The following is a 17,650-nucleotide window of genomic DNA, read 5'->3' as shown; positions in this document are numbered from 1 at the left end:
AGGGGCAAAGTATTTGGTTAAATTACTTTATTATACTACACCTTGAAGATTGTTACTAATAAAGCACAGAACAAAATAAATGTGTACACTTCCATGCTATGTCGCATGAAAAAGAAACTCATGCAATTTTCATGGAAGTGTATGAGTTTCTTTTGTGTTCTATAGGCAAGGAGCTTCAATCCCATGATGGGAAGTTATGACAATAAAGAAGGAACTAAAGGTCGCTCAGCAATGAGGAAGTAATTCAAATAAACAGATGATGCAGCAACCACAGACACAACACAGCCTACCACCTACCCATTTTTAATGGCGAGTGTTCAAAGTCTAATTAGTGGCTGATGCACACACCTATTATGCATTACATTCCCAGGTAAATTATTATCTGGAAGTCCCAGGTAGAGTTCAAACTTTGCAGGAGGCTCAACAATACACAGCTGACCAGCCATATCCCCTCTTACTGTACTGCAAACATCCTTCTGTCCTCTGTGAAGATGTCCAGCTCTCAAACAACCACCACTAATGGGGCGGTGGTCATCACCCATGTCTACCCCTATGGGAACGGGATGGGGGTCGCGGGGGTCGCATCTGCTCCTCACTGTCTGGGACAGACGGTCTCCTCAGTGCTGGGAAGTTTCCGGGCAGGGCATCCAAAAGCGCTGGGAGTAAGAATTTATGTTTTATATCATTTGAAAATTATTTTTCATTTTGGTTGAATGTATTGGAAGAAGAGAAAAATGGATTTCCTGCTTTGTTTTTCTCTCACAGACCATACAGATCATGATTGGTTTGATAATGCTGTTGACAGGAATCGTGATGACTGCAGGGCCACAAGTAGACAATATTGGAGTATTTAGTGGAATATTTGTCTGGGGATCTATCATTGTGAGTGAGCTGCTCTGTCTAATAATAATTTCTTGCATTTCCTGTCTGTCGTGATGCAATCAAAACATCATAATAATTTAATCATGTCATATATATTTAATCTTTAATGTATAATGAATGACTTAACAAATTACTTTTATCAATGTATATCTATTTGGCTCGGCCTGTGCCGTTCATACACTCATGCATTTCAGTTTCTGTTGACTTCTATGTGGGAGGAATTAAACTTGATTTTGAACTTTGGTCATACTGTAGAAATATTTTTGTCCCACATGGTACCCTACTCCCTATATAGTGCACTACTTTTGTAGTGTACTATGTAGAGAATAGGGTGCCATTTGGTACGTAGACTTGTATAATCTCTTCCTTGTTCCACCTCAGTATGTAGTTGCAGGCTCTCTAACTGTTGCTGCTGACAACAAACTGAACAAATGTCTGGTCAGTATCAACTATTTTTGCCTCAATAAAGTAGGCTTTTGATTTATAAAGTTCCACTTTATTTCAAAACATAGAATCTACTTCACATATAGGCCCTCATGTTTTCATTCAACCTGTTATTTTTCCTCCCACAACACAAGCAGTGGGTGGGCACTGGCGATTCAGCAACTGCAAATTGCCCCTTTAATAAAGACTTGCAATCATGATTGTCAACACACTGTATTTTATATTGCATTTCATTCTTCACAACCAATCATTCATTCCTATGTCCACTTTCTGCTCTGTCCCTTAGGTAAAAGGCTCCCTTGGAATGAATGTTGTCGCCACGGTTACTGCTGTTACTGGCACCATTCTGCATTCTTTAGACAGTGCTGTAATGTACAACTACTACTGTGACTATCCAGGCTATCCTTCATACAACACTCCATCCTATGTCAACTACCCTCCATCCTATGTCTGTCAACAGTATTGGGTATATACCAAATGCTTATTCCTTTGGTCAGGAGATATTTGTAAATTGGTAAAGGGGAATTTATCATCTATAATCATATTACTAGACTATTGTACGTACTGTTTAATGTTTTTTATTAGTTTAAATTATACCCCATTTGTAACATATATGTGACATCTCGAACATGCAAGAAATAGTGAATTAGATGCTATTGAGTTAATTTTTCTTCTTGTTAGCCCACACTAATTAATTGGACATGATTGCTCCAAAATGGCAGTGTAGCCTAGTTAACTGCTGTTTCCTGTTCCTCTCTGTCTATAGGTCAGGTCCCAGGGAATATCAGGTGTTTTGGCTGTTTTCTCCATGCTGGAGTTCATAGTGTCCATCTGTGTCTCGTCATTCGCCTGCAGAGCTGTCTGCCTGTGCTGCCGTTCCACCCCTGAGGTGAGTCTGTGGACATAGATTTCTAGTTCCGTATGCAGTGTGGTCCGAACTTATTGACACCCATGATAAAAACTTGCAAAAGTGACTGTTTAAAATAAAATAATACAATACTGAGATAAATTGTATGCGCCGAAAAATGTGTATTAATACAATTTCTCAGAGAAAGAGTTTACGCTTAACAAGTCATATTTAAAAAACAATTCAAACAGGAATGGGTCAATATTATTGACACCCCTGTTTTTAATAAAATCACTGTGCAAGGATAACAGCACTGACACATTTTCTAAAATGTTTTATGATTTGGTGACCCCATTGGCAGGGATCTTAGACCATTCATCCGTACAGAATCCTTCCAGATCATTGATATCCTTCGTCTGCACTTATTTTATGGGGTTCTTTTCTGCTTAATGCATTCTTATTTCAATGCCAAACCCACCACTATTGTGTGTGGCGAAATAGCTCTATGTTCATGTCATCTGACCAAATCACAGTGTTCATTCCAAGTGCCAATGCTGTTTAGTAAACTTAAATAGCTCATTGAACACACACACCAGTCGTGAGTTTGGCATCGAAATGAGAACGCAAGAGCAGAAAATAACACCATACATACTGTAAAATATGGTGGTGGATCTTTGATGTTATGGGGCAAATGTTCTTCCACTGGTCCTGGGCCCCTTGTTAAGGTCAAATGCCTCATGAACTTTACCCAGTGTAAGAGCCAATTTGGGTGTATCTTATATTATGGTATTTTTTGAGCAATTACACTCCCGACCACTAGGGGAAGACAAATGGTGGTGGTAATCACACCAGGTGATCTATAAAGACACAGGTGTTTGAACAAATGGCGTGTGTGTGGATGGTGAGAGAGCTCACGGTTCTTGCTTTTGTTATGACAATTTGCCGCCAACACAGCGGCCATGAGCTCAAGCCTAGGAAGGCTTTCTGATTCATAGGAGCATCTCTCTCTTTTGCCAGCATGAACGGAAGATGCACAGTACCAGTCAAAAGTTTAGACACACCACACCGACTCATTTCAGGTTTTTCTTTTAACTATTTTATACATTGTATGAAATAACACATTTGGAATCATGTAATAACCAAAATAAAAAAATATATTTAAGATTCTTCGAAGTAGCCACCCTTTGCCTTGATGACAGCTTTGCACACGCTTGGCATTCTCTCAGCCAGCTTCATGAGGTAGTCACCTGGAATGCATTTCAATTAACAGGTGTGCCTCGTTAAAAGTTAATTTGTGGAATTTCTTTCCTTCTTAATGTGTTTGAGCCAATCTGTTGTGTCGTGACAAGGTAGGGTTGGTATACAGAAGATAGCCCAATTTGGTAAAAGACCAAGTCCATATTATGGCAAGAACAGCTCAAATATGCAAAGAGAAACGACAGTCCATCATTACTTTAAGACATGAAGGCCAGTCAATGCGGAACATTTCTAGAACTTTGAAAGTTTCTTCAAGTGCAGTCACAAAAACCATCAAGCGCTACGATGAAACTGGCTCTCATGAGGACCGCTACAGGAAAGGAAGACCCAGAGTTCTCTCTGCTGCAGAGGATAAGTTCATTAGAGTTACCAGCCTCAGAAATTGCAGCCAAAATAAATGCTTCAGAGTTCAAGTAACAGACACATCTCAACATAAACTGCTTAGAGGAGACTGTGAGAATAAGGCCTTCATGGTCAAATTGCCGCAAAGAAACCACTACTAAAGGACACAAATAATGATAAGAGACTTGCTTGGGCCAAGAAACACGAGCAAAGGACATTAGACAGGTGGAAATGTGTCCTTTGGTCTGATGAGTCCAAATATTCGATTTTTGGTTGCAACCGCTGTGTCTTTGTGAGACGCAGAGTAGGTGAATGGTTGATCACTGTATGTGTTTTCCCACCATGAAGCATGAATGAGGTGGTGTGATGTGGGGTGCTATTCTGGTGACACTGTCTGTGATTTACTTAGAATTCAAGGCACACTTAACCAGCATGGCTACCACAGCATTCTGCAGCGATACGGCATCCCAACTGGTTTGTGCTTAGTGGGACTATCATTTGGATTACAACAGGAAAATGATCCAACACACCTCCAGGCTGTGTAAGGGCTATTAGTCCAAGAAGGAGAGTGATGGAGTGCTCCATCAGATGACCTGGCCCCCACAGTCACCCGACCTCACCCCAATTGAGATGGTTTGGGAGTTGTTGAACCGCAGAGTGAAGGAAAAGCAGCCTACAAGTGCTCAGCACTTGTGGGAACTCCTTCAAGACTGTTTGAAAAGCATTCCAGGTGAAGCTGGTTGAGAGTATGCCAAGAGTGTGCAATACTGTCATCGAAGTGAATGGTGGCTACTTTGAGGAAACTAAAATCTAAAACATATTTTGATTTGTTTAACACTTTTTTGGTTACCACATGACTCCATATGTGTTATTTCATAGTTTTGATGTCTTCACTATTATTCTACAATGTAGAAAATAGTCAAAATAAAGAAATACCCTTGATTAAGTAGATGTGTCCAAACTTTTGACTGGTACTGTACTTGTTTCTTTATAAAAAAACATTAAGTAAGATACAGTTCCATAACCATACTGAATGTCAACTGATGCAATTCTGCATGCTCTAACTTTCCAAAGTCTTCGGGCTTGATGCACCTCTTCACCTTGAGCTATGCCACTTTTGCCAAATTCGCCATCCATAATTATCATTGCTGTGAGGGAGATTGGGGTATGTCGTTTTCCCAGCTGTTGTAGCAACAGTTTTGGAGATAGAATAAACGGAATAGAAAGCACAAGGGGTAGTATATTGAGCTGGTCACCGAGAGGTTCGTGGCTGATGGGAAAGGTGTTGGAAACCTATCCTGACAAGAAGGGTCTGGTCCGGTCTGTGAGACTTAAAACCAGAACAGGAGAACTGGACAGACCTGTTACCAAGATCTTGCTACTCCAAGAGGGTACAGAGGGACCTGTGAAGAACTTTGACCCACAGAAGAAGTGAAGGAAGATTCAGTCACATTTCACTTTATTGGGTAATTGTTGTTCGCCATTAGGGGCCGGTGTGTTGGAGCCAATTTGGGTGTAGCTTATGGTGTTATTCAGGCAATTACACTCCCGACCACTAGGGGCAGACAAATGGTGGTGGTAAACACACATCAGGTGATCTATAAAGACAGAGGTTTGAAAGTATGGTGTGTGTGTGGATGGTGAGAAAGCTTACAGCTTCTACCGCAATCAAATCAATGCAAGAAAAAGCAATGAATGCCAAACAAGATACACAGGATTACTACAGTCAACATTCATTCATTCAAGGTAACCACCATTGCTAAGTTTGAGGCGCGTAAAGAACAAGTCTATTTGCTACCATTCACTCACCTGGTGACATTGGCTCCTTAGAAATCTTAAATTTTCCCAAGCAAATTGTCATGACACCCAGTACCAGGACATTTTACAAAAAGGCTCAGTGTCGTCATCCTCGCAAGGTGAGATATTGAAAGGTATTGGAAACAGGGGTGTCAATCATGTTAACCACTACCTTTTTGAGATAAAAAAGTATCTCTTTCACTTTGCAATTGTATTAGTAAAAAATAATATAATTTCTCCATTGTTTTGAGCATACATTATAGCTCAGTATTTTTATACAGTCATTTTTACTCATCTATATCAAGTGTGTCAATCATTTCAGACACCATTGTAAGTCTTACTATATTGAAAACATTATAAAAATAAAGCAAAGTTAAGTGCACATGACAAAAAGTATGTGGACAACTTCTAGTTGAACATCCAATTCCAAAATAATGGGCATTAATATGAAGTTGGTTCCTGCTTTGCTGCTATAACAGCCTCCACTTTTCCTGGAAGGCTTTCCACTAGATGCTGGAACATTGCTGCGGGGACTTGCTTCCATTCAGCCACAAGAGCATTTGTGAGGTCGGGCACTGCTGTTGGGCGAATATGCTTGGCTCACAGTCCTAGTACTATTTCATCCCAAAGGTGTTCGATGGGGATGAGGTCAGGGCTCTGTGTAGGCCAGTCAAGTTCTTCCACACCGATCTCGACAAGCCATTTCTGTATGAATTTTGCTTTGTGCATGGGGGCATTGTCTTGCTGAAACAGGAAAGGGCCTTGGCCAAACTGTTCCCACCAAGTCGGAAGCACAGAATCTTCTAGAATGTAATTGTATGCTCTAGCGTTAAGATTTCCCTTCACTGGAAGTATGGGGCCTAGCCTGCCCCAAACCATAGTAAACAACCCAAGACCATTATTCCTCCTCCAACAAACTTTAGTTGGCACAATGCATTCGGGCGGGTACTGACCCTTAACATTGCGCATGGTGATCTTAGGCTTGTGTGAGGCTGCGTGTCCATGGAAACCATTTCATGAAGCCCCCGATGAACCCGTTCTTGTGCTGACATTTCTTCCAGAGGCAGTTTGGAACACATGGTTAGTGTTGCAACCGATGACAGTACTTGGCTTGTATGGCCTACCACTTCGTGGCTGAGCCGTTGTTGCTCATAGACGTTTCCTCTTCACAATAGCAGCACCTACAGTTGACCGGGGAAGCTCTTGGAGGGCAGAAATTTGATGAAAATACTTGTTGAAAAGATGGCATCCTATGAGGGTGCCACGTTGAAAGTCACTGAGCTCTTCAGTAAGGCCATTTTACTGCCAGTGTTTGTCTATGGCGATTGCATGGCTGGGTGCTCGATTTTATACACCTGACAGCAACGGTTATGGCTGACATAGCCGAATCCACTCATTTGAAGGGGTGTCCACATACACTCTATATACAAAAGTATGTTCTGGTAACTGTAAGAGCAATGAGCAGTCATGACACCTGTATATTCAATAATGAATTACTAGAAATGGACTTAAAATTGACATGTCTGTCTTTTAGCAAGTGTTCATCATTGGGAATCAAATACCGGTACCTCATGGCAGCATGACTCCAAGCAACACAACTTACCCTCCTCAGAACAACAACGAGGTATGACATCTTTTGGAGGTTGAACTGCAGGGTCGCCATTTAAAATAGGCTGCTCATTATCTAAAATTTGAATTAAAAAGATCTCACCGGTGTCGTAGTAACTGAGTTTCTGGAATAATATTTTACATTTCCACTGCGAAAACTATAATTTCAAATTGTGTAATCACCAAAACATTGGTCACTGTATGAAATTCTGTGGGTCCGTACTTGCGAACATCAGAAAACGTTTGAGTTGAAGTTAAAGCATCGTCCAATTAAAATCATTGACGTAGTTGTACGTGATAGAACCAATGTGTTTAAACCCTGTATGACTGAAAGGGGTTGCTGTATTGAAGCCCCCGCACAGCCATCTTGGCACTCCTCCTCCAATGTAAATAAGATTTTGTAAGCTCTCGAAATGCATTTATTAATGTCTAAATTTTTGACATGTTTATTCTATTACAGACACCTTAATGCATACTTTCACATTATATTATGTGAGCTAAACTTCAAAGCTCTCAATGGCTAATACAGTCCAGGGTTTATATACATCATTAGAACACTTTTCCATCACCTTAAAAACAGTCACAGATCCATCTGCTAATCAAAGTTACTAAAACACAACAATTTTCAACTGAGCGATTAGCCCCTGGTGATTTTTGCCATTTGTGACTTTATAATTTAAACCTAACTTAACCTTAGCTCTTGAGAACCCAAGCCCATACTGCCATAGGGATCTCATTTGAACAATTGACCACAGCAGGGCCAACGTGTTAAACCTTCCCGATTCTCTGTCTTATCGTTAATCACTGCATGAAATAGGGTTTTGGAAAATTCTACTTTCATATCACCCCAAAATGATTTTACAAATACAAAAGACACACTTACTCTGCGCCGTTTTAACACAGATTCCCACGGAGGTGTTTTGCATTGCACTTCCTGAGCTAATGGAAACTCGTAAGGAAACACAGAAACCTTTCAACCTGTGTTTTTTCCTTCCCTATATCTGTCTGTCCCCCAGCTCTGTTTCCCGTTTTCACATTGTTTGTATGTCGTTTTGTTACCTGTGTGCTGACGCTGTTCCTTGTCTGTTCCTCATTAAATTTGACACCACACCCCGTACCTGCGTCTCGACTCCAGCATCGGTCCTTACATTATTATTAAAATATTTATGTGGTACTGACTCATAACTAAATGAGAAGTCACACTTCTCACACACAACCATTTTTTTAAGTTATGATTTTTTTTTCCCAGCATGCCTCTACTGCATTTTGATTTTTGGGGGAGATTTTTTTATTTTTATAAATATATCTGTCTTTTTGCATGTACATTGAGTGATTGATTCATCTTGTGCTACACAAAGATAAATAACATTACACATTTTCTAATCTAATCCAATCATTTAGTTAGATTTTTTGTTCCCATTACTGAAATGGTTGTTCTAGTTTATTAAATGGCTTAAGTTGTCTCCTAAACCAGGCAGTAGTTATTCATTCATATTGCAGGTGGTTAGCTACTGCTATAGGTATGTCCCAAATGGCACCCTATTCCCAAAATATAATGCTCTACTTATGACCAAACCCCGGGGCTATTAGCATGCGTTTGGGTGCACTCTGATACATATTCTACAATAAAGAGATGTTAACAAAAAAGCAACAGAACACATGATCAGTATCTATAACTTAAACTGATTACTTACTAGGTTGAGCCTGTAGAGTGCCAATAATGCATGATCATCACATCCTTGCAATGATATTATATTCGTTTTCAATGTTTATTTTGAATTTAGTGTCAGTTAGTTTTCAGAACTATATTGTTTGTTTTAATTTAGTTTACGTTGAATTAAAACATTTATATTATTCATTATGTATTTTTAGTGTTAGGGACAGAATCAAATCTAATTTGAATTGATACATGCTTTGTAAACAACAGGTGTAGACTAACAGTGAAATGCTTATTTACGGGTCCTTCCCAACAATGCAGAGAGAAAAATAGAAAAGGTTTTGAAAAATAATAAAATTAGGAATAAATACACAATGAGTAATGATAACATGGCTATATACACGGGGTACCAGTACCCTGCACAGAGTTGATATTCAGGGGTACGAGGTAATTGAGGTACATATGTGCATATAGGTAGGGGTAAAGTAACTAGGCAACACAATAGATAATAAGCAGTAGCAGCAGCGTATGTGATAAGTCAAAAAAGTTTGTGAAAAGGGGGGTCAATGCAGATAGTTCAGGTAGCTATTTGGTTAACTATTTAGAAGTCTTATGGCTTGGGGGTTGAAGCCGTTCAGGGTCCTGTTGGTTCCAGACATGGTGCATCCGTACGGCTTGCCATGTGGTAACAGGGAGAACAGTTTATGACCTGGGTGGCTGCAGTCTAAATATGTTTAAGGCCTTCTTCTACCACCACCTGGTATATAGATCCTTACAGGTCACTGATCTTCTCCTTATAGGCTTTTTCATCGTTGTCAGTGATCAGGCCTACCACCGTTGTGTCAGAGTTGTGCGTGGCCACGCAATTGTGGGTGAACAGGGAGTACAGGAGGGGACTAAGTACACACCCCTGAGGGGCCCCTGTGTTGAGAGTAAGCATGGCGGATGTGTTGTTCCCTACCCTCACCATCTGGGACGGCCCGTCTGGAATTCCAATATCAAGTTACAGAGAGAGGTGTTCAGTCCCAGGGACCTGAGATTGTATTGCACTATGGTGTTGAATAGAGATTGCATCATATGTGGATCTGTTGGGATGGTATGCAAATTGGAGTGGGTCCAGGGTATCTGGGATGATGGTGTTGATTTGAGAAATGGTCCGCTTTTCAAAGCATTTCATGGTTACAGATATGAGTGCTAAGGGGCAATAGTCATTTAGACAGATTATCTTGGTGTTCTTGGGCACAGGGACTATGGTGGTCTGCTTCAAGGTATGTAGGTATTACAGACTGAGTTGGAGAGGTTGAAAATGTAATTGAAGACACTTGCCAGCTGGTCAACACATGCTCTGACTATGCACCCTTTCAATCCGTCTGAGAATCAGTCTTTGAATGTTAACCCATTTAAAAGGCCTTTAGTTACAGTCGTCCGGAATAGCCGGTGCTCTCATGCATGGCTCAGTGTTTCTTGACTTGAAGCGAGCATAGAAGGCATTTAGCTAATCTTGTAGGCTTGCGTCACTGGGCAGCTTGCAGCTGGGTTTCCTTTTGTAGTCCATGATAGTTTACAAGCCCTGCAGAGCGTAATAAGATTCAATCTCAGTCCTGTATTGATGGATTGCCTGTTTGATGACTTGAGGTGGTAGCAGGATTTCTTAAAAGCGTCCAGATTAGTGTCCCACTACTTGAAAGCGGTATCTCTAGCCTTTAGCTCAGTATGGATGTTGCCTGTAATCCATGGCTTCTGGTTGGTATGTGTACGTACAGTCACTGTGGGGACAACGTTGTCAATGCACTTATTAATGAAGCCGGTAACTGATGTGATAAACTCCTCAATGTTATCGATGAATTCCGGAACATATTCCAGTCTGTGCTAGCAAAATCGGCTTGTAGCTTAGCATCCGCTTCATCGGACCACTTTTGTATAAAGCTCTTCACTGGTACTTCCTGTTTGAGTTCTTGCTTGTAAGCAGGAATAAGAAGGATAGAGTTATGGTCAGATATAGAACAGAGGTTAGGAGTGGTTTATTTGCTTGCCAACATAGTCTTGTCAGGATGCCGGCTCGTTTTGCTTCTCTTGTGCCGTCACTTCCTCTTGAGTCCCGGGGCCTAGTCTGGAGTAAGCAGAACGTCCAGAGCTGCCGACTTGTTGAAGTAGAAATGCCATCCAATTCCAGGTTAGTGATCTATGTTCTGATGTCCAGAAGCTGTTTTCGGGTCATAGGAAATGATGACGGAGACATTATGTACAGCAAAAGTTACCATCAACGTAAAGTAATAAAACACACAAAATAGCAGAATTGGTCAGTAGCCCGTAAAATGTCTGCTATCCACTGCAGTGCCATCTGGTACCCAGAAAGAATGGCGTGGGAGGATGCTAATCAGATTATGCTGGTTTGCAATGTGACGTTACAGAGTTACAATATCCAACATTTTAACATTTTAAGGTAATATATGTCCTATTATGTACTGTGTTGTTTCTACAGACTGGGAACTACACAAAGGGTCCGGAGGGAGACGGTATGGGTACAGGGTTTCAACAGAACCACCTGCCTCCTCAATACACTGCTGTCATCCCTTGAGAATTGGGCCTCCGTGAATACATTGTTCTTTTTCTTGTCGAAATTGTGTTCTCTAGGCCTATTTTTCTGATACAAGCCAGGCAACGGTTAGCACCACATTACTGATCTGAATAATTTGACAGTTTAATATTGATAGTGTATAGTAATGCAATGTTTCAGTATAATGTTTAGGTTACTATATGGTTGATTTTATAACTTCATGTTTTTGTCATTTCTATCTTTCTTTAATTGATATAATTTAATCATAATTTCTTTTGTAAAAGTATAATAGATTTATCAGCTAAAATCAACCACTGCTATATGACAAAATATGTTGCATCATTTTTAATAACACACAAATGCATATTTAACTTAATGTCTTGAAACAATAAAACTGACATAATTTTGTTTTTTGTTTGAAGTCACTTTTATCTTCTATACAATGTAATTAATGACATTCATATTTCGAGTAAATATTGATCTTTAAACTAATGCTAGACCTAAATAAATGTGTATATTTTTGGAGAAGTGGTTGAAGGGTCTGAAAACATCCTTATAAGGAGGGAGTGGTGTGTGGATGTTTACATTGGGCATTAGCCTATATCCTTTCTATCTTGAGTGTGTGCAACATTAAAGTTCATGAACAGTCAAAACCATGTGTTTCATGAAATGTTATGATCTTTTAAGAAACCAAAGTATGATGACCAAAGTATGAAAAATGACTGTTGCTTCTACAGTGCAGTGAAAAAGTATTTGCCTTTCTGATTTTCACTATTTGTGCATATTGTTATACAGAATGTTATCAGATCTTCAACCAAAGTCAACTATTAGATAAAGAGAATCTGAGTTTACCCCAAAAAATATATACCAAAAAATATAGACAACGCTGTGTACTACTCCCTTCACAGAACAGTGCAAACTGGTTCTAACCAGAATAGAAAGAGGATTGGGAGGCCTGGGTGCACAACTGAGCAAGAGGACAAGTACATTAGCGTGTCTAGTTTGAGAAACGGACGTCTCACAAGTCCTCAACTGGCAGCTTCATTAAATAGTTGCCGCAAAACACCAGCCTCAATGTCAACAGTGACGAGGCGACTCCAGGATGCTTTTGTAGGTAAACTTTTGAAGGGTAGGGTACTTGAGCTTGTACCCTTAAAAGGGAATACACCTCAGCAATTTATTTTTTTAAATTACCAGAAAGGTGAGTTCCAGACCTTTCTAAAATTATGCAACATTATCAGTTTGTTTATGGCCATCTCATGAAAAAATAAAGTTTTGGTATGTCTGTTTAGGCAGAAATCAAAATGTTGCCCTATCATTCAAACCATTTAATATACTGAAACTATACTGGAACAATTATCATTGACTCCAAAACAAACGTCATGATTTATGTTCAGTTCTAGGTTTTTCTCTCCACATTTTGGGTAAAAATCGAATGGGGTTTTCAAGCTTCTGAACCTGGCAGATCACACTCATTTAAAGTTTGACTACGTGTGATGTTGCAGCACCGTAGGTTGAGATGAGACGCAAGACGTTGTACTCACACAGTCACACAGAGTATCCGAGCATGTGCACAGGTGTGCTTCACGCTGCTTCAAAGTGATAGCTTCCAGATCAAAAGAGTGGAGAAGTTTAGTCTCGCCTTCAGCGCTACTGGTAGTTGCGGAAATGTACCCAATACAACTCAGTGGAGGCTGCTGAGGGGAGGATGACTCATAATAATTTCCCAGAACGGAGCAAATGGAATGGCATCAAACACATGGAGACCATTCCACCCATTCCACTCCAGCCATTACCACGAACCCTTCCTCACCAATTAAGGTGACACCAACCTCCTGTGCCATAACCGTTTACTTTGTGCATCTACATCATCTCGCTGAATCTACCTTTAAAACCTAACCTATGACCTGACCCATCGCCTTATGATGCGTCAGAGAAATCGGAACCTCCTAGAAATTCCACTTGAATAACCCTCCAAGTCGGAATTACAAGTGGCAAACTCTGATAAAATGATGAAATGTTGTTTTTCCCAGAGTTGAGATGTTTCTCCGCTGATCTTTTACCCACTTTCAACCAAAAGATTACAACAAATACGTTTTTGACATACTGTCAATGTTAAGCAAGCTAACTGACAATATAATGAAGAATTGTTCAGACTTCAAAAGCACTTCAATACAATCATGTCGAACGACCCTATCCAAAATCAGGAAGGCCTGGAAAATTCTTAGACTCCAGCCACCTAAACTCAATGCTTTCTGTGGTGGTGAGGCAGCCAGCGGGAAAATACGGAGCTCAGGTGTTGGTAATGTTCTCCAGTTGCGCCGTGATTAGCTCAGTGTTCTGTCACTCATGGGGACACAACGTCACTGCCAAGGCTAAGGATAGAGTTTGAAAATTCAAGCCCCTTGGGTTCTGCCATAGAGTTACACTAGAAGTGCCCATCCAAGAAGGCTCAAGGTCATTGGCCACTGATAAAAGGATGTCAAATTATGTTATATCTACAGTAGCATTGATTGGGCTGATCATGTCAAAATCATACCTTCAAAATCTTAGCTAGCAGTCATCATCATGAATTAAGTCGACAATCTACTGGCAAATATTTTTAATCCTTGTCATATGAAGAGAAATTATAGCTTAAATTTATCGGTGCTCATCGGCCATTGGATATAAACATTTACACAACAAGTTGGAAATTGCAAATTGAACAATGAGTAGCTTGGAAGGAGTCAGTGGCTAACTGCAAGCATTGCAAAGCAATCTCTAGCCTGCTATTCAGTGGAGTGGCTGTGTGGAACCAAATCTGGGATTAAGGGTCTCTTTTCCAAGTTTAAAATAATAAACATTCAACATTGGCCATGCTGTCAATGAAGCGTGATTTGTGCCTCGCTCAAAACAACAGTTAACTCGGAACTGCAAAAACTTGACTTCAGTGGGTTCAGGAAAACTGGGACCTCGGGGGAAAAACAGCATATTGACTGAAGCTCTCGCACTGGACCACTGCTAATCTAACTTCCGGGATGCATACAAGGCCCTCCCCCGCCCTCCTTTCGGCAAATCTGACCACAACTCCATTTTGCTTCTCCCTTCCTTATAGGCATGAACTCAAACAGGAAGCACCCGTGCTAAGGACTATTCAACTGGTCTGACCAATCGGAATCCACGCTTCAAGATTGTTTCGATCACGCTGACTAGAACATGTTCCGGGTAGCTTCCTAGAATAATATTGACGTGTACACTGAGATGGTTACTGATTTCATCAAGAAGTGTGTAGGAGATGTTGTACACACGATGACTATTAAAAGCTACCCTAACAAGAAAACATGGATAGATGGCAGCATTCACGCAAAACTGAAAGCACGAAGCACCACATTTAACCATGGCAAGGTGACTGGGAATATAGCAGAATACAAACAGAGTAGTTGTTCCCTCCACAAGGTAACCAAACAGGTAAATCGTCAATATCGAGACAAAGTGGAGTCTCAATTCGACGGCTCAGACATGAGACGTATGTGGCAGTGTTTAGAGTCAATCACGGACTACAAAAAGGAAAAAAAACATGTCGCGGACACCGACGTCTTGCTGCCAGACAAGCTAAACATGTTCTTTGCCCGCTTTGAAGATAACACAGCGCCACCAACACTGTGGGCTCTCCTTCTCTGTGGCTGACGTAAAACATTTAAACGTGTTAACCCTCTCAAGGCTCTAGGCCCAGGTGGTATCTCTAGCTGCATCCTCAGAACACTCGGGGTGGCAGGGTAGCCTAGTGATTAGAGCATTGGACTTGTAACCGGAAGGTTGCAAGTTCAAACCCCCGAGCTGACAAGGTACAAATCTGTCATTCTGCCCCTGAACAGGCAGTCATTGAAAATAAGAATTTGTTCTTAACTGACTTGTCTGGTTAAATAAAGGTAAAATAAATAAAATTAAAAAAAATTGCAGACCAATTGGCTGGTGTGTTTACGGACATATTCAATCTCTCCCTATCCCAATCTGCTGTCCCCACATGCTTCAAGATGGCCACCACTCTTCCTGTACCCAAGAATGCAAAGATAAATGACTATCACTCTGTTGCACTCACTGCTTTGAGAGACTAGTCAAGGATCATATCACACCTAGACCCACTTCAATTTGCTTACTGCCTCAATAGACAAGAGGAATACCTATGTGAGAATGCTGTTCATTGACTATAGCTCAGCATTCAACACCATAGTACCCTCCAAGATCATCATTATGCTTGAGGCCCTGGGTCTCAACCCCGCCCTGTGCAATTGGGTCCTAGACTTCCCGACGGGCCGCCCCCAGGTGGTCAGTCGTCCTCAACACCAGGGCCCCACAGGGTGCGTTCTCAGCCCACTCCTTCACTTAGATTTGTGTGTTTTAGCTATTTGTTGTGGAATTGTTAGATATTACTTGTTAGATATTGCTGCATTGTAGGAAATAGAAGCACAAGCATTTCGCTACACTCACAATAACATCTGCTAACTATGTGTATGTGACCAATACATTTGATTTGATTCTATTGTTGATTTGAATTGTAAATCCGTAACTCGGGCCTTTTTCTAGAGCTATGAGCTGAAGATCACTGAATCGACCTTGTTTTTGTTTTTTTTTAGTTCCCAGTTGTCATGAAAGCACCATAAATCCAGAGAATGACAGACTTTGATGACAAAATTTGCCTGCAAGAAGGACCTCCGTGCCACATTCCTTTTCAAGTGAGCACAGCACAATTTTTTTTGTAATAAGTTGTAATATGCAGGGAAGAAATGTACAGTTGAAGTCGGAGGTTTACATACACTTAGGTTGGAGTCATACAAACTAATTTTTCAAAACCTCCACAAATTTCTTGTTAACAAACTGTTAACAAACTATAGTTTGTTAAATGGTTAGTTGTTTAGGACATCTACATTGTGCATGACACAAGTCATTTTACATACACCAAATTGACTGTGCCTTCAAACAGCTTGAAAAATTCCTGAAAATGATGTCATAGCTTTAGAAGCTTCTGATAGGCTAATGTAAATAATTTTTGTCAATTAGAGGTTTACCTGTGGATGTATTTCAAGGCCTACCTTCAAACTCATTGCTTCTTTGCTTGACATCATTAGGAAAATAAAAAGAAATGAGCCAAGACTTCAGAAAAGACCTCCACAAGTCTGGTTCATCCTTGGGAGCAATTTCCAAATGCCTGAAGGTACCACGTTCATCTGTACAAATAATAGTACGCAAGTTTAAACACCATGGGATCACGCAGCTGTCATACCACTCAGGAAGGAGAAGCGTTCTGAGATGAATGACTTTGGTGCGAAAAGTGCAACTCAATCCCAGAACAACAGTAAAGGACCTTGGGAAGATGCTGGAGGAAACAGGTACAAAATTATCTATATCCACAGTAAAACGAGTCCTATATCGACATAAACTGAAAGTCCGCCTAGCAAGGAAGAAGACACTGCTCAAAAACCGCCATAAGAAAGCCAGACTACGGTTTGCAACTGCACATGGGTACAAAGACCATACGTTTTGGAGAAATATCCTCTGGTCTGATGAAACAAAAATGGAACTCTTTGGCCATTATGACCATCGTTATATTTGGAGGAAAAAGGGGGAAGCTTGCAAGCCGAAGAACACCATCCCAACCGTGAAGCACGGGTGTTGCAGCGTCATGTTGTGGGGGTGCTTTGCTGCAGGAGGGACTGGTGCAAATGGGTCTTCCAAATGGACAATGACCCTAAGCATACTTCCAAAGTTGTGGCAAAATGGCTTAAGGACAACAAAGTCAATGTATTGGAGTGACCATCACAAAGCCCTGACCTCAATCCCATAGAAAATGTGTGGGCAGAACTGAACAGGCGTGTGCGAGCAAGGAGGCCTACAAACCTGACTCAGTTACACCAGCTCTGTCAGGAGGAATGGGCCAAAATTCACCCAACTAATTTTTTGGAAGCTTGTGGAAGGCTACCCGAAACATTTAACCCAAGTAAAACAATTTAAAGGCAATGCTACCAAATACTAATTTAGTGTATGTAAACTTCTGACCCACTGGGAATCTGATGAAAGAAGTAAAAGCTGAAATAAATCATTTTCTCTGCTGTTATTCTGACATTTCACATTCTTAAAATAAAGTGGTGATCCTAACTGACCTAAGACAGGGAATTTTTACTGGGATTAAATGTCAGGAATTGTGAGGAATTGTGAAAAACTGAGTTTAAATGTATTTGGCTAAGGTGTATGTAAACTTCTGACTTCTGAAAGTAGTAGTAAG

At 40.6% G+C, this 17,650-nt stretch overlaps 1 protein-coding gene across 2 annotated transcripts; it reads left to right on the top strand.

Moving 5' to 3' along the window:
- The first annotated feature begins 357 nt into the window (after positions 1-357).
- Positions 358-11,799, top strand: LOC118936383 (membrane-spanning 4-domains subfamily A member 4A). 2 transcript variants are annotated; one of them, XM_036938072.2, is made up of 7 exons: positions 358-662; positions 766-882; positions 1,264-1,320; positions 1,613-1,792; positions 2,093-2,215; positions 7,104-7,193; positions 11,317-11,799. In XM_036938072.2, the coding sequence occupies exons 1-7, from the start codon at positions 492-494 to the stop codon at positions 11,410-11,412; spliced, it is 834 nt and encodes a 277-aa protein (XP_036793967.2). In that variant the 5' UTR covers positions 358-491; the 3' UTR covers positions 11,413-11,799. The 2 variants fall into 2 exon arrangements, with proteins under 2 accessions (XP_036793967.2, XP_036793968.2); XM_036938073.2 differs by lacking the exon at positions 7,104-7,193.
- Positions 11,800-17,650: the final 5,851 nt, after the last annotated feature.

Source organism: Oncorhynchus mykiss, chromosome 12, assembly GCF_057628025.1.
Source record: "Oncorhynchus mykiss isolate SJ-2025 chromosome 12, ASM5762802v1, whole genome shotgun sequence".
Taxonomy (NCBI): domain Eukaryota; kingdom Metazoa; phylum Chordata; class Actinopteri; order Salmoniformes; family Salmonidae; genus Oncorhynchus; species Oncorhynchus mykiss.
Note: the sequence above shows the minus strand (reverse complement) of the source record. Positions and strands in the feature narration are given on the sequence as shown.